At 36.7% G+C, this 18701-nt stretch overlaps 1 protein-coding gene across 1 annotated transcript in view; it reads left to right on the top strand.

The window, feature by feature from the left end:
* LOC129764234 (toll-like receptor Tollo) overlaps positions 1-6716 on the top strand; it is a 173054-nt gene extending 166338 nt beyond the window's left edge. The window contains exons 2-3 of the mRNA XM_055763117.1: positions 6214-6380; positions 6454-6716. Of these exons, the coding sequence (XP_055619092.1) occupies positions 6214-6221 (8 nt within the window). The 3' untranslated portion in view covers positions 6222-6380; positions 6454-6716. The remainder of the gene's footprint in view (positions 1-6213; positions 6381-6453) is intronic.
* Positions 6717-18701: the final 11985 nt, after the last annotated feature.

Raw genomic sequence — 18701 nt, 5'->3', positions numbered from 1 at the left:
TGAATTAGCTGACGAATGTGATGGATGAGCGTTGATTAAGATATATCATGAGTTATGGCAGCCTTTTTCGTTGACATGCTCTGCTCAACGTTGCTGAATATCAGTCCAGCTCTGCCGTTTTCTCTTTCAAACATAAACAAGAAGCATCTACAAAAAATTAGGACGCATTTTTTCCTGTCAGCGAAATACAAACGGTTTCCCCCTGGTCGGTTTAACCTCGAATGGACGTTCACCTACTCATTACGATCTCCTAGCCTGGAGTTGGTTAAAATAAATAAGGAGCAACTGCGAATCAGTCGCGTGTAAATCGGTCACTTACGCGAAGAACAAACACCGTTACATGTGAACGAACACTGTGGAGAGAGGAAATACTGCAATTTAAGCCCCGTCTGATGGCAACATGAGCATAAAAGCAGATGATTGTTATATTCTATTACACAGTCTTGTTCTTTCCAGCGACAATTACGAATCGGAAGTCATCCTACGAGCAATGAGACGACGTCGAGGACACCCAAAAGAGACTTTTTATGCCCGAGAGTCTTTTTCAAGGCTACAGGTAGATGAACAGCGGCACACTTTTTCATTCCATCAATTAGTAAATGATCAAATTTACAAATAAAAAAAAATGATCACGGTTCCAAATGAGTTTCCGCTGTAGACTTTCAAGTTCAAGCGTTCATAGGCACGATTCCCTCAGTGAAGCAGCGCACAACTCGACCAGAGCCGGTCGAGTGACTCCTTGCGGAATAATAGAGGTGGGGGATCAAACATATAATCGCATGTGACCGTGTGTGTGTCAATTGGAAAAGATCGCCACGATGGCTGTTGTAGCCAAGGTTGGTCTATGGTACAAGATGAGACCGTTCGGGCATTAAGGGTGGTCCCCTGTCTGGAAGGTCGAAAAATAATTAATTTTCGTGATCTTTTCCGGATGTTAGGAATAAAGTGAAGTATTCGGGTATTTTGGTTATTGTTTAAGGTATATTTGAAGATGTATTTTCCATTTTTTGAGTGCGCGAATAATGATTATTAGGCTGTTGACAGTTGCATGTGTAGATGCTTTCTGACAATCGGTACCTTACTGGTTGTATCGGTTCTGAAGCACCCGAGTTTTGCAGAATTAATCCCTATGAAAATTTGAAACTTTAGGACAATAACTAATGTGTTACCTAGGTGTTTTTGAAAATTCGAAAAATTGACAAAATGGCAGTTAAATGAGTTATTTTTAATTTTTTTTTATCTGTATTATAGTGACTTTCAACTCATTTGGCTGGTTCGTCACTTTTACTTCCAATTTTGGAAGAATGTCGGGAGTGAGAATTGAACTCGTGACCTTTAGCGTGAGAGGCATGGATGTTACCACTACGCCAGATCGCCTCCACAATGAGTTATTTTCATGAACAATCGCAATCGCTCATAAAAAATCGAAAAAATGAGATATTAAAAATGTACATAGCCATTTTTAATATTTAATTCTTTTTTTACATCCTGATACAACAATTCAGTCGAATCGGTCGAGTGGATCCTGAAATATCGATACCATCAGTTGAAAGATCATGGTTTCGAGAAAAACGCGTTTAAAAATTCGTACAGCAACACTATATCCCTTGAGGTGACTTCATTCTTTTAGCTGTAACTTTCCAACGAAATCAAATATCTAAAAATCCTTTTAGTTTTCAAAAATTTAAAAAGAAAAACGAACAATTCGATTTTTTCGACTCCTCAGACTAGGGTCCCCCTTAAGAGGGTAGTACACCTTGAACATCAAAAAAAGTGTGTGAATTTGGCGATTTTTTCCAACGAGAAAATAAATCACTATGATTAACCAGATATCACAGTTCTATTAGGATCTATTAGGTGTCAATTGGACTGTTCCCTGGATAGCCGCAGTTTGTTGAACTCTTGCAGCCAAATTATTGTAAACTGGTGGGAGTTCTTCAAATTTCTTACTAGTGGACCGATTTCAACCAATGATTTTTTATGTAATCTTGGATATATTTCCTGTCATCGTACGTAGAATTTTTTTCTTCAAAATGTTGGTTTTTGACGAAATGGCGACATTTTTTTTGTAAAAAATGCGTTTTTGCTTCAAAAATCAAGACAAAAACATTCACCAAAATTTTATTTTTCAAAATATCAAAAAAATCCTACGTACGATAACAGAAAATTTAGTAGAGAATCTGGGAAAAACTATTTTATCAAAATTGGGTGGACCGTTCCGGAGGCAGAATTCTCACCGGTTTGCAAAACTTAGTTTAGAGAAAAATGCGTTTCAAATTTTGGATTCGCGCCCTTATGCAAAGACTTAGGTCCACTTGTAACTAAGGCTTGTAACTTTGGAACGGAGCATCGGACAAACCTGGGACAAAAACTTCAGTAAAGTAGATCCCAGAGAACATTTTAGACCAGAGTTTTTTAAAAAAAAATTTAAATTTTCCATAGTGTAATACCCCTTTAAGTGAGTTGGGTGAGGTATATGACAAAAGTACGGAAGAAAACGTTTTTCAATTCGTTCCAGAATCTCACATAACATAGGTTTGGAAAAATTCATAAATTCGTCCAACACTCGAGCGAATAGTCCATGATTCTCATAGAAATCGATCTGCGACCTGCTTGATCCGATGATACCACATTTTTTTACATAAATATATATTTATTGCATTTCATTTTTGTTTTATACAAAGTTCTAACAAGTTAAGTGAACAGGTAGATAACGAAATTGCATTATGAAATGCATGTTTTATATGATATGATTTTTTTAAATATATTGAATGTTGGACATTCTAAATTATTTTTAAATTTATTAAAACAAACTTCCTACTTAACCTAACTTTATCCTAAACCTATGGAATTACTATACACATTCCGAACAACCAAATGCTCGGAATGGGAGCACTTCTCTCCATATTTCTGAATATATTTGTGGAATTTCACTTCCAGGATATCCAGGATATCGCCCAGTGGGGCCAATTCAGAATTATCTTCAGAAATTTATTCGTAATGCATTGGAGACTCAACTTGTGTGTCTGGGCACAGCCCTTCCCGACAGGAATCGCATATTCAATTGTAGGGTAAATGATCTGTTTGTAGGCAGCCGTTTGATTCTTCAGACAAAGTTTATAGTTTCTGCCAATCATCGAATGCAATGACCGGAGCAGAATATTGCATTTCGTGACGATTTCATTAACGTGAGACCTAAAAATCAGATGACTCTAAGTGTGAGTTCTAAGTAGACCACTTCTTTAGACCGTTCGATAAGTGTGTCACCGAACCGAGTTCTAACGTTTTCAGTCGGAATATGTCTAGGAGATCGCGAATGCGGGAATAGAATAGCCTGAGTCTTCGCCGCATTGACAACAATTTTCCAACTGTTATAATACTCTGTTAGAGCATCCAGTCCACCCTGCAATTTGCGTGTCAGAGCACCGATGACACGACGTTGAATAACATTGCAGTGTCATCGGCAAATTGAGATCCCATTACCGGGAAGCGATAGGATGTCCGCAGTATAAATGTTGTACAGAATGGGCCCAAGGATACTTCATTGGGGCACACCTGCATCTATATTGAACGCTCTGAGCACAAATTATGCACCGATGACACCATGATGTAAACGAATGAGCTATCTTGGCAACAAATACCTGCTGTTATAATATACACTGAATTCTTTTTTACGCGATTTTATTTTCCGTGATTTTATTTTACGCGACATAATTCCCTTAAAGTTACGCGCCTTTTTTACGTGAATTACTCGAAATTCCGCAATTTTCTGACGCAATTTTTTTTTGCGAGCATGCCGATCATGCGAGTCGCGTAAAAACAGAATTCAATGTTCACTCTTCATGTTATTCAATGTTATTTTGAGAACTTAACTCATGAGATAAATAAAATCTATTATTACGGAGGTATTTGTATTCAATCTTTACTTCATTTGCTCGAGCTGCGCAAACCCACACTCACGAGCTAAGAATTGTTTTAATCGAGATGGAGTCTATGTTGGAATATTTCCAGTTAAGATTTTCACGCTTTTCACACAACAACTCAGTTCAATGGGTAGAGAAGGAGGAGTACTGACTGATGATAAGGAAGATAAATTATTTTTGAATTGCTTGAATTATTGAAATCACGATAGTAAGCAAAAGCATTCGAACTTAACGCCGAAATGTATCGATACTTCGAGAGGAGTTAATCGACGAAAACTATCGCAAAAGTATGTCGTTTCAAAACGAACATTTTCATGCTGAAAAATCTCTTTAACCGACATGAGCAGTTCACTTCGCCAAGTTGGTCACACAGAAGAAAAAAACATTACCATTATAAACCATCAAACGTGAACCATTCCCATTTTGTTAAATTCTTTTCGTATCTTCGACGCATTCATAAATAACTTCATTCATACTACTTCTCCGATGACAGCGTTTGTCAAATTATAGAAAAAAAGTGTTCTGATTTGGTTTGTAAACTCTGTTTTGTTTTGAAAGGATTCCCTCGCATAAACATAAATATTAAGAATGATTCTTCTGTATGGTTATGAAGACCATATACAGGGTCCTTCAGATTAAACGCTCACGCAACAAATTTTAATAACTTCTACAAAAGTGAACCGATTTTTATTCAAAAAAACGAAAATAAAGCATATTTTACGAAATTTTCGATGCCCCCCGATGAACAAAATTCTTCATGCACAGCTCTAACATTACGACTTCGATGCTGCTGAAAATCCGAGTAATTTCTTCTTTAAGTTCCTCCAAATTTTGTGACTTATTAACATAGGAACGGTCCTTCACGTACCCCCAGAGGAAGTAATCGACGACGAGAAATTTTGAAATTCTTACCATAAGAGGACAAAGTTTCATTAAGGCTTCGGTTGCTCGAGTAATACAATTTCACTGAAAATACACATTCTTGTAAATTTTACATCTTGACACTAAAAACCATCTGATCAGACTGAACGAGTAGCCGAATATTATCGTACCGAAGTGGGGAATGCAGTGTTACCATCGACGGAGCGATTTTTTTTTTAAAGGGTGTGTCACATCAAATTGCATCACGGAAAAAACGTTGTAGAAATTCGCCCAGTAGACCGATCCTTTTGAAAATTTTAGACAGTAAAATAAAAACTATTAAACAAATTTTGGCATTTTCTTTTTATTCATACTTCGAGCCCAAGCCCGTATGCTCGCACCTTCCTCTTTACCCCGTCCATAAGGTTCTGTACAACGTCAGGTTGTAGTTTTTTTTTGAACAGAAATCCATTTTCTCTTGATTTGACAACTTTAGGGTTCTTCCGGAGGGCCTGCTTCATAATCGCCCAATATTTCTCTATTGGGCGAAGCTCCGGCGCGTTGGGCGGGTTCATTTCCTTTGGCACGAAGGTGACCCCGTTGGCTTCGTACCACTCCAACACGTCCTTTGAATAGTGGCACGAAGCGAGATCCGGCCAGAAGATGGTCGGGCCCTCGTGCTGCTTCAAGTAAGTAAGTAAGCGCTTCTGTAGGCACTCCTTAAGGTAAACCTGCCCGTTTACCGTACCGGTCATCACGAAGGGGGCGCTCCGCTTTCCGCAAGAGCAGATCGCTTGCTACACCATGTACTTTTTGGCAAACTTGGATAGTTTCTGCTTGCGAATCTCCTCCGGAACGCTGAATTTGTCCTCTGCGGAGAAGAAGAACAGGCCCGGCAGCTGACGAAAGTCCGCTTTGACGTAGGTTTCGTCGTCCATTACCAGGCAATGCGGCTTCGTCAGCATTTCGGTGTACAGCTTCCAGGCTCGCGTCTTCCCCACCATGTTTTGCCTTTCGTCGCGGTTAGGAGCCTTCTGAACCTTGTATGTACGCAGTAATTCCTAAAAATTAAATTTCTACAGCGTTTTTTCCGTGATGCAATTTGATGTGACACACCCTTTATAAGGAGATATTCGATTTTTTTGCGTGAGCGTTCAATCTGAAGGACCCTGTAATAAAAACTATTTCTATCATCATATTTCCAAGTAGGGGAGAGTTGTAATGAAGGTAGCGCCACCTACTTAAAACCTAAGTAAAAATTTCAAATTAATTTTATACATGATAAAGATACTCTATTATACATAATCTGTCTGTTTCGGCGAGTTTGAATCATGAATTTTTTTCAGTTAAATTTTTTTTATTGAAAAAGTCGCTTGGGGGCAAGTTGCCGAACTGCACCATTATGTTAATTTTTGTTTTTTTATTGCAGATGGTTAGAACTTATAAGCGAAAAAAGACCAATATTGGTCGGACACCAGTTTGGAGAATGTTATGAAATCTATAGAAGAAGGTTTGTCTGTTCTGAGTGCTTCAAAACAGTTCGGTGTGCCAAAACCAACTTTGAGACGCTATCGACGAAAATATCCAGACATGGAGGTAAGATTTTCAATTCAGCATTTGCGTTTCCATGTTCTTTATGCAAGAAATATTAAATTTGTATCAATTTCAGGATACGTCGTCGAATAAAGGCCGCTTTAAAGCCACATTCAGGTCCAGCTTCGATGAATTGCCTATTCGTTTGCGGTTAAAAATGGCATAGAGCACCCTTTCAAAGGAACATGCGCTGGACGGACAATGGTTGAAATGTTTATGAAGGCTCATAAGCTATCTTTGAGAAAGCCAGAAAATACCTCAGTTGTGACTTATTTTTTCGAACTTTGGGAGATATACGAGCTTAGTATCGTTTTCCTGCGTGTGACATTTACAGTGTTGATGAAAATGGCATTTCCACTGTTGCAACCAAGGATAAATAAATAATTGTTATTACATTTTGTTGATTTTTAGGTGACCAAACCATATTTGCCAACTTGCCTCCAGGCATTCGCCATCTTCGACGCTTTTTGCGCAAAGCTTTTGGATGGACAAGTTTTTTTTAGTTTTTTGCCCATCCAATAGATAATATGATAGAAAACACCTCAGGCTATATGAATCAGCATTAACATTAAAAAAAAATTCCAAGATCCAGAGCTCGCCAAAACCTAACATCGCCAACTTGCCTCCCTCTCCCCTATATCTATATGAATAACCTGTGAATTTTAATTATTGAACTCATACTTGAAATTTTGTTTGTAAAAATACTTGTTATCGATTTCTATTTCATTAGTTTGAGGTTATAGTTTTCGTAGTATTGATAAATTTGGATGATAGTTCTCGTAAGGCCTTTATATAAAGAAACAAATATGATTCGTTGTAATTATATGATGACTATAATTTGACAACATGTGCCGTATCGTTATCATTGTAGTCATCCTGTCCTAATTCGTGATTCTGAGAGTAGAACACGGAACATAACAAGCTGATCGGCGTCGAATCGCATGATCTTGCGGTGCTCAATAGACATCATAACTATTCAATTATTCAATAACTTTTCAAGTTATCGTTTTATTGGACTCGAATTGATTAATTGTTGATTCCGGGTTTCCATTTCACCCTGTGAAACACTCCACATATGGTGTGCAGTGGAGATCTAAAAATCCCATGACTATCGTGGGAGATAAACATTTCCAGTCGGACTAATCTGGCGTGTACGTGTGTTGGCTTTTAGGGAAAATTGTTTGTTCGGAAAATAACCGTGAATGCGAAAAATAAAAAAAGAGAAATGCTATCCTCAGTCCTCGACAATTGAAAAAGAGAAATCCATAATAGCACATGAATCAGTTATTGCTGCCTCTGGCGTCGACTTTATAGTTTGCAATCAGCGCCCGTACAAGTAGTGTGTGTTATAACATTTTTAGCAAAAATTACTTCCAATATGTATATTTGAAAACATTAATCAGATGAACAGTTCGGCTTGATTTTTGTAGCAACGTCCCTTAAGTCGATTCAATTTCAATCGATAGAAGTTAAACCTGATTTCCTAAGATGTTCAATATGGACTCCGTCTGTCCAGTCAAATACGGTTCGTAGCCCCTCAGTTTCATTTTAGTACCACCCATGCCGTGGACGTTTCCTTAGAAGTCAAATCGATTATAGCAGGTATTACCATCAACGACGCAGCATTCGAAAGCTCCTAATCGCCTTAGCGACATTCTTTTGACCGGTTCATAATTAATAGTTCGTTGAGACCAATCAATATTTCTGACAAAAAATAATCCGATGATCTTTGTGAGAGTGCATAATCACCACAATTAGAATTCATTAGTAATGTAAACTACCGCTCAAATGCTGTTCATGCGCTTACCGAAAAGATCGTGGAACGCGTGCATCAGTTCCGTTTGTCCGATTTTATCATCCAACAGAACCGACAATGAAAAGCGCTTTGACCGCATTGGCATGAAATCAAAGCGACACAGTTTTAATGAAGTGTGAAATATTCCGGTAAAAAGCGTAAAATAAAACCTGTCCATCTGAAGGACCTTCGCAACATGTTGTATCGTTTAGGTAAGAAAACGGGACGATTAACGGTGATGGAACTAAACATGCCGTCTATGGATCTCAAAACCTCCGTCAAATACCAGTTGATCCAACCTGTCACATGAGAACACTTCCAAGGTATTCTCTGGGACTGTCTCGTCCGAGGGCCAGCGTTTTAATCGTTCTTCAAAAGAACGCCTCGAGTCTCACTTTCTCTCTCTCTCCACATGCGACCGTTGCGTTCCAATATCCAAAAACGTTCAAATTATCAATGACACGCTCTGCGCGAGTTGCTGTCAGTGCCGCGGCCGACATGTTTACCGTCTGCTTTCGCCGAGTTTATCCGCTATCCACGGGTAGTGTAGCTTCATCATCTCCCTGCGGGATCATAACCATTCTGTTTCACATTTAAGCGTGATAAATTGTCGTCGTCAACGTTGTACGAAGTTCTTTGATGTTGTAATATCGCTGTCAATGTCAGTGGTTTTAGAAGCGGGCGCTGTTTTCGGACGTGTCGTGTGGAAAGTGTCGCGACACGGAATGGAACCGAGAGCACGAAAGCGCAATGACAGCCAGTTGTCTCTCTTTCGAGAAGATTTGAATAATTTGTTTCCCATGCGCTAATGCGACGTGAACGCTGAAAACATCCAGCTGAACAATAGTAATTGATGTCACGGTGATTGATTGGTCGTTTTGTGGGCTGATTCGAAATTAGGTACAGTGTGTGGTTCAAATAATGTTTCGAGGGGCAGTTTATCGGCTGCAATTTTATTGTCTTGATATTCAAATTTTTCTACATATTGTAAAGCAACTGAATATGTATCATGCGTATCGCAGCTCAGAGTGCAACTGCTCCGCAATGAGTTTACCATGAAGTAGTCTCCCTCCCATCTACATACGGTAGTCGTTAGGCCTGCTTTAAATGAATTGCTGTTTAACAGGGCGTGCGTTAACAAGGTTGCGAACCATTTATGTATCAATAATAGGTCGTTCATTATGTTCATACCGTTCTGAATCATATATCGGACGCTTAAGGCATATGATGCAGAAAACAGATCTAAACTTTATGCACATGTATCATTTGGTTGATATTTTTAATGATTTAGTTCAATATGCTTTTAAGCTTTCTACTTTGGTACCTATTTGATTGAAAACATAGAAAAATCATCGAATAAAATGCTTTTCAAATGAAACGAATAAGAATCTAACTTGGGACACTATTTATAAAAAAAAAACAAATTTCCGACTTTATTTACTAATTTTTTGGACGAAAATTACATTACACTTGATTATATTTTATTGCGAAACACTTACCAAGCAATCACAGTAAACTGTTAACGATGATGAGAACTGATGAAACACGGGAGAAATTTAAATATTGATAAACGGATAAACTCTACGTGCTCACGCTAAGCAAACGTCAAACTTCAAACGATAGTGAGTAGTGTTGTCAGATTTCTGCCGATTATGTTATAATTCAAATGTAGTTCTCATATGAAATGATAGTGAAACCAAGGGATTACTCTAAAGAAGCAATTGTGATATTATTTTAAAGTTATTTTGGGTTGGGGAAAAAGAAATGTCGTATATTGTCAATATAAGGCAACACTTAAACATATCATGTGTTGTACTCGCATCGGGTCCTACTATACGGCTATTTAAAGACTGCAATCTGTGCTGCAAGTGTCGTTTTGACAGTGTTGTGATTGTCCTTTTCAGTCTCAAGTTATAGCGCGTCAAAGATGGAGTCCACCAAGCAAGAAATTCGCCATATTTTACGTTTTTACTACCTGCGAGGTAAAACTGCAAACGAAGGCGGCCGAAAAAATTCGTGTAGTTTATGGACCCGATACTGTAACGATTCGCACAGCACAGCGTTGGTTTGATCGATTTTGTTCTGGTGTAGTGGCTGTCGACGGCCAGGAAGGTTTTGCTGTGTGTTTGGTGGGATTGGGAGAAAATCATCCACTATAAGCTGCTCAACTATGGCCAGACCCTCAACTCGGTTCTTTACTGTGAGCAGCTTGACCGTTTGAAGCAGGCGATTGACCAGAAGCGGCCAGAAATGATCAATAGGAATGGTGATGTTTTCCACCAGGACAACGCTCGGCCTCACACATCTTTGATGACCCACCAGAAGCTACGGGAGCTCGGATGGGATGTACTATTGCACCCATAGTCCGGACCTGGCTCCAAGTGATTAACATCTCTCCCGGTCCATGCAAAACGCTCTTGGTGATACTAAGTTGGCCTCAAAAGATTTTTTTGCAAATAAGGAAGGGGGTTTTATAAGGGGAGGATAATGAAGTTGCCTTCTAAATGGCAACAAGTTTGCGAACAAAACGGCGCATATTTGACTTAAATTGGATAATTTTAAGTATGTTAAATAAAGCGTCGAATTCCGATCAGAAATACGACATTTCTTTTCTCCCAACCCTATATCATCAGTGCATTAAGCATTTCAAGATACAACAAACAAAGACAAAGTGTCCGAAATAAGATTCTGAACGGTATTCAATTTGAAGTTTTGCTTCTGTTGTTTTGTAATTTCTGGAATTCAGTAATTGGGTTAAATTTTTAGTTCAGTTAGCGAACAAGTACTGTAGTGAGATTCGAGACTTGATTGATTCATAATTAGGTTCGACTAAGTTGCATTGTTATAACTGTCGATGTTGTCCTACCATAAGCAATAAAAACTACATTTCTGGAAAGTGCTTAAAGTCTTCATCAATAACGCGCATTAGGGTCTTTCTACAGTATAATTAAAAACATTCACTACCGGTTTTTCAATCAGAAAGAAGTCATAAAGAAAAGTTTGTACAGGGTGGTTGATTCGGAGAGTTATTAGTTTTTGGATTCCCAATCTGTTTGCCTTAAACTCGTTCTAATTCAAAAAGTACGATGCGTAGGACGATTATGTTGCTTCCATTTGGAATTTCAATACAGGATACAGATGTGAAACATCTAAATTAGTGGGTTTAAGTCCCATTTTGGAAATAAAAATCACGAGGTTATTATTAACTGTATCCCAAAAATGCATAATGAACTAGATTACTTTTATATACCAAATTAAGACAGTATTCTAGTTTAGAGATTTGAAAAAAAAAAATAAAAATGTTTACTTCATATTTCTAAAATTTAGGCATTCAAGAATATACTCTAGGAAGGACTTTTCGAAAATCCCATTATTTACCGAGTTATAGCCATTTTAGTGATGCGGTATCTAATCTACTACGGCCATAAAATCGGGAAACGTAAGCAAAAATATTAAAAATGGATTTTTTTTAAATGAGCGAAAAGATGACAGAAAATGCCATGACTCATAAATACTGGAAAGCATTTGTATAATATATATGGTACGGCAATATAAGATAAATACGAGCGAGCGAAACAAAAGACACGTTTCAAATAAGCACGCATTACTTCGCCACATATGTACACGGCCCAGACCGAGATGGATATAGTTCTCCTTCATGCTGGAATGATGCTTCATGGTGTTTTCTAAGAGTAAAATTAGAATACACTTTTCAAACTTCAATTTGTAATGAGATGTAATATTATCACGTTCTTCCCCAACAGCATCTTTAGCTATGTGGTTAGCGTGGTCGTGTAAAACAGTATATCATTCTAGCTGGCCTTGGTTCGAACCCCGTTGACGCCGTTTGAGTTTTTTTTGTGTGCAATCCCAAAAAAAGATGAAAAAAGAAAAAAAAGAAAGATATGTCTGCTTCCATACATACAAACATTTTAAAGCATTGGGGACATATTACATTATTTGCCTATTCGACGCTTCAAGGCAGGAAATGACATGTTTTCTATCGAAAATGAAATACTTTCTGACAACGCTAGTTTGGGTGTATAGCGGAATTTTTATTGATTCACATACGTTGTTGTTCAGCAAATACGTGATTATATTGCATCTGATTATAAAATGAAGTTGGGAAGTTTTTTCTATGAGTAAAAAAGGAGCGCATCAAGGAGAACAATATCTATCTCGGTCTGGGCCGTGTATGTGGCAAAGTATGCGGAAAGCTTATTTGTCTTTTGTTTCGCTCGCTCGTATTAATGTTATATTGCTGTACCATGTATATTATACAAATGCTTACCAGTATTTGTGAGTCATGACATTTTCTGTTAAGTTATGTCTCATTTAATGTCATAAATAGGGATGACAAAACATGAGCTAAACATCAATTTTGGGTGTACTACTGTACACAACTTTGCAGATGGATAGTTTAAGGAGGTATTCTAGTGTAGAGGCACGAATTTCGCACGTTTCATGAGCTCTGAACAAATAAAACAAAGAATACTTTTATTTGTTTTTGTTTTCTATATTAATGAAACATATTTTTTTACTCTCGTGAAATAGCATGTATATTTTCTTACAAATTTCCTAAATTTTTCAAAGCTATTCCACTTCGCCACTCTTCTTCACTATTATGCAAAAAAAATGAAGTTAAAGAAAAAGAATATATGAACGAAACATTGCATACTTAGCATTGCATAGCAACACTTAGGCTCGGCGATCATCATAAACAATGTCCGATATCAGACGTCACTTTCGAAGAAAACTAGCAGAAGTAAGAATACTATTTACTATAGGTGAATTATTGATCCAGCCAAGATATTTAAAACACAAAATTTCCATAGAGTCTGTCCATTTCTTACCGATTTCATCGTTTTGATGGATACTTCGATGATGGATCATCAGTAGGGTGCCAATGAAAATGGTCATCTCGAATTTTTAAAAGTTACCCTATACAAAATGTTCACCACCTCGAGAAAACAATCTATGCCGAATTTCAGCTCAATCGGACTTAAGGGAGAGCGGCGCAAAGCGGTCTTGAAAATCGAAAAATCACCCAAGGGGGAGTAAAGGAACTCGGAGTTTTCGAAAATTTTTGTTGATGCCAAATGTCTTAAAATTGCATTGCACGATCTAGTGTCATCTCGAAAAAATGTTTTTGTCAAAAATCGGCATTCTGTTTTCAAAAAAAATTTTGATGCCAAATGTCTTAAAGCTGCATTACTCGTCGAGATTTACAGTTATCTCGATTTTTTTTTATCATTCATACCATAGGGTCTTTGGTGAAAAACGAACTTTCCATTTTTATTGCACGCTAATCTCAATAGCTTTGATATAAAAATTTAAAAAAACTACTGAAAGTGCATCTTACTATGGTGTATCGAGAAATATTATCAACATTTTTTCGTAGAAAATTGTAGTACTAAAAAATTATGAAATATTGATAAAACATTCTAGGGGATTAAGAAATTCATTACTACTCTAATTTTTATTTAGTCTTTTGGCCTTTTCTATTTTATATGATTTTTTTAATAGAATTTTGAGAAATGCGCGGTACGAAAATATGTAATATTTTTTGAAATTTTTTTTTTTATTTCCTTTTCTTTATTTCTTAAAATCCATAATTATATTGTATTCATGTGTTCGTAAAAAGTACCCATAACATTACATTTAGAAATATGGAAAATATTGTATACGAATTAGGTAATTTTTCTGAATCCCTATACGGTTCACAATAAGAGCTATGGTTAAAAACATAGTGAATACTATGGTGTACCGTGACAAATTATAAAACATTCTATCGGAAATATATTTTTTTAAATTAAAGTATTTTTTTCGCACTTCGAAATTTTGGATTTTTTAAAAATTTCTAGATACATTGAAACATAGTTTTTATTTAAATGTACGTGTTTTTGATGTCATTTTTTCAGAACCTTATGACGTTGTGCGGTACTATTTTTTGGAAATTCAAAATTGTGGAATTTTGAGGTTCGTAGGTTTTTTTTTATATTTATGTTTTTTATAATGTTTCGAGGATTGAACGTACTATTTTTATCTAATTTACACCGTCTGCATTATTTTTTATTTTCATGAAATCTATAAGACTAAACGTATCAACATCTGAGCTGTTTGTAGAATAATCGAATTTCATATAAATTCGATGGTAATTCATTCAATTTCCGGTGATAATTTTATTTGGCGATATGTCGTGGTACATCATAGTAAGATGCACTTAGAGTATTTTTTCTATGTTTTCATTTCTAAGCTATTGATAACGGCATGAGTAAAGAAAAACTACGTTTTGAACCATAGCTTTTTTTTCTTTCTTTATTAAAGAGATTTTCAGAGAAATTAACAAAGATAGAAGTTGAGTGTCAAAGAACAAATTCTAGAGCGATTAAATAGGTTTAATTTGATTGATAAAAACAATCAAGTTTAAAATGAATTTTTAGGATAAAATAAATAATAACACATTAAAAATTTCTCAATTTTAAGTTTTTCACTTGCAAAATGTTATTTAAATCCACTAGTTTACATGTTTCACAACTGTATCTTGTACCAAATTTTCTCATCTTTGAAATGGAAGCCACAGAATCGTCTTCCGTAGCGTACTTTTTAATGTAGAGCCAGTTTGAGGCAACTGATTCCGAAACAAAAAAAAAGTTGTTGGAATTCAAACACATGCGTAGAAGATTTTTTTTCATCAAATAAGATCGCCAATCACCGCCTGAGAGATACTGAATAAATTTATTTTTTCCATGTGAGAAAGGTATTCTCTGATTAAAAAATTAAATTCTTTCTTTATATTAAAAAAAAAAAACAAAATATATATGCATAGAAAACGAATAAAAAACTATTTTTTCACTCGATTATATACAGGATTCGATTATATACAGCGAAAAGAAATCTAAGACTGTATATAATCGAGACCGCCCTGTATGTATTTTTTTTGTACCGCGCAACACTGCTAAAATTCTGAAAAAAATCGCACATATTTAAAATAACACATTGAATAATGAATTAACGTAGTACTGAATATTTTAATCTTTAAAAAAATCAATATTTCAAGATTTTATTTAGTGCTTTTTGATGAAAAAAACCCATTCAGTTTTTGTTTTTCAAATTTTTATCTCAAATCTATTGAGAATGGTGTGCAAAAAAAGTACGTACGGGGTTCAAAAAAAATTCTCAAAATTTCTTATTTGGTACCCTATACAATATATGCGTATAAATATTTCCCATCAATTGATATAAACATCTTTGCGATCTTTTAAGAAATTGTAGAGTTAGAAGCATTTAAAATCTTGCAATATTTTCATCATGCTCAGTATTTAGATTTTAATTTCACCTCCCATATCTTCCAGTTAGACATTATGGTTTGGGGGCACTTTTTTACTCCCTCATCCAGCCAGGTCCTTCATCAAAAAAATCATTTCTTTCAGAAACGCAATCAAATTGGTTTCTTGAGATTCGTCTCGGTAGAAAATGTATCTTAGACTTTGATCTATATTATGTCAGGAATCAAGTATCGATGATTCGAGCTTCAAACAGTCAGTAATGACGCCGGTCTTGTTCATACAGTTAACACGGCGAGGAAATGTTACGATTATCATGAAATGGATAGCTTTTTGTGGGGAGAGGCAAAAATCAGGATTGTGATTAGGTAAACGCAAACTATCGATCACTCGACGAGACGAAAACCCGAAAATCAGTCGAAAACCCGAAGTGTCACGACAGGCAGCAGACCATTAGAAAAGAAAGAAAAATCTGTACAATTTAAGCAATGGAACGCTTTTTGCACCTTTTTTTCATCGAAATCCAATAGCGACGGAGGAGAGATAATTGTGAGAAATATAAGAAGGTAACCGAGAGAACTCCTCTGAAAACAATCGTCCATTATGCGTCGCGCGAACGCTTCATAGAACTCTATTCACGACGGTCAATAGCCATTTAGTTCTTCGCGTAATATACATGGATAACTGCTATCACTACCATCCTCCTTAGAGGCCTTGAACCTCTGATCTGGGTCTCAAAACAGGCATCTAAAGTAACCTCGGTATATGAAAAGAGAAGACAAGCGAAACATTGCATCGCAAGCCACACTCCTGGGTGATTCTCCAGTCAACTAGCTTTAAACTCATTATCACCAGCAATAGTAGAACAATAGAGGCAAATGAACTGCAAAGTTTAAAGCCTCTTTCAGACAAAAAGCAAATAAGCAATGGCATCCTGTGAGCAACCGCAATAGCGATCCAACACACACAACAGTGACGCAATACTATTCGATTGAAATACCGCATCGTAATGTGGAATAATGGTGCAGAAGGAACACCATATAATCGTCCCATTCAGTTATATGTCCAGCTATCGGATGACAGCGGCGACTCGATTCCCGTTCCAGCAAAATGGCTACTTTTCAGGGCCACCAACACTGTCACTAAAGATTCGTTTCAAGATATTTGATGAGTTTTAAAGTAATATCCGAAATTATAAAAAGAAAATGATGAAAATTCGTTTTCGGATTTTCTGTTGCAGTTCTTCGAAAAGTGCTGTATACCATAGCTTGGGTATTATTTCATTGGGAATGTTATGGAGCGTTAGAGATGTAATTTTGCTAAGAAATATTGAAAAACTACTTGTATATTTAATAAGTTTAGTGCTTCAGTGTTTGAACAGCGTGCCATTAACAGTACATGTTAAGAGTTAATTTGAAAATTTTGTGGTGTCGCTGCTTGATAATTATTTGTGCCGTCAACCTTATTTTGTTTAGATTACATCGACACTATACACCCAAAGTTAATTTTTAGCACATGTTATGGCATCTCGATTTATTACATTAAATGAGCTGAAAAATAACAGAATATGTTCTACTCCCCAATACATGTATACCATTTGTATAATATATATGCTAGAGCCAATATGAGCGAGCAAAACAGGAGACACATTTAAATGAAATCATATGAAAGCTTTTCATATAGTTTTCCAAATACACGGCCCAGACAGAGAAAGATATATTCTCGTTCATGTTCTTCTTTATCCTCTTAGAAAACACTTTTCAACTTCATTTCATGATGAGGTGTAATATTATCACGCTTCAATGTAACAGCGCTGGCAGCTATGTGGATAGCGTGGTCGTGTTGCATTCCAGCCGACCTTGGTTCCGATCCCCATTGACGCCGAATGGACTTTTTTTTGGCACAATCCCAAATGAAATGAGAAAATGTCTGCTCGCATACATTCTAACAATTTTTAAGCTTTCGTCACAAATAAAAATTAGCTTTAGCAGTTACCGAATGTATGTAGGCAAAGTCTCAGTCACATCTCAGATCTCTCCACATTACTACATACTTGTGACACTCGACAAGCAAAGCTTATAGTAAACAAGTCGAATCAAAGAGTCGCTGCAAAGTATCTATACAATGAGCACGATAAGAAATATTGGAATGTTTATGACACTGGGAATCAAAATTACCAGGCATAATTTCTCCACCAATTCAAAGCTGGCGTGACAAAAAAAAAACTTACATTCCCAAATCCGGACATCAATAATTGATTTGTGATTCCGAGATGTTTGTTTCAGAGGATCAGCGTCTGTTCCTGTTGCTGCTGCTGAGGCTGCTGAGAAGTCGACAAATGGCATTGCTTTCGACAGCAGCTGACAGAGGGATGGATGATAATCGCCGGGTGATAACGTGATTTAAAATCAGGTTTTGCATATGGAAAATATTGAATATAATTTGTTATTATTTCTGCTTTATCACTTTAAGCGGATCAGCAAATGGTGTTGAATACATTTTCGGGGACTCGCGAGGTTCACCTGCACGACCGTTAAAACAGGCTTAGCCGTGTCGAACATTCCACGGGCATTGACTCCGCTACCAGAATGTTAGAGCGGAGTTCCATCGGCGGAACAGAGCTCCCCCTCCACATTAATCTTGCTGCCCGAGAGCTAGGTAATCACGTCTTACGTGCAATCTAACGTCTGAACAGTCGTAACAAATTTCATCGCAATCACGAGCTCCGCCTGGAATCATCCGAAGAGGCAACCAGCACAAAGTGGGTGAAATGACGAACATTTCCTAGAGTGACGAAACGAGTGTTGAACGGCTGCAACTCGGAGCCAGAACAGTTTATATCTCCCGGGATGAGTAGATTAATGCATAATAAAAATAAATTGTAACGAATTAGTGGAATAATGTTATCATCACTCGTGTTCCGTGCGAAATGAGTTATTTGCTCTTTCCGCGCATGATGGCGGAAATGGTGTAAAGATTGCAGGTTGGACTTGATTGTGTTTTGCAGGTTTTAATCTCCTTGGTTGATACGATTCAACATTTTGTACACATGGGATTTGAAAACCAAATCGAATAAAAAATCAAACGCACCACGTGGAAGAAAATATAGAAACTACATATTTTCGAAATAATCTGAATTATTATTATCAGGGACATCAGATGTAGAGACAGCTCGGTGCTTTCATTTCGGATAATTGATTCAATTTGTTTCGAATTCTCGAATCTCGAAAAATCGAAGAGGAA

Source organism: Toxorhynchites rutilus, chromosome 2 (assembly GCF_029784135.1).
Source record: "Toxorhynchites rutilus septentrionalis strain SRP chromosome 2, ASM2978413v1, whole genome shotgun sequence".
Taxonomy (NCBI): domain Eukaryota; kingdom Metazoa; phylum Arthropoda; class Insecta; order Diptera; family Culicidae; genus Toxorhynchites; species Toxorhynchites rutilus.
Note: the sequence above shows the minus strand (reverse complement) of the source record. Positions and strands in the feature narration are given on the sequence as shown.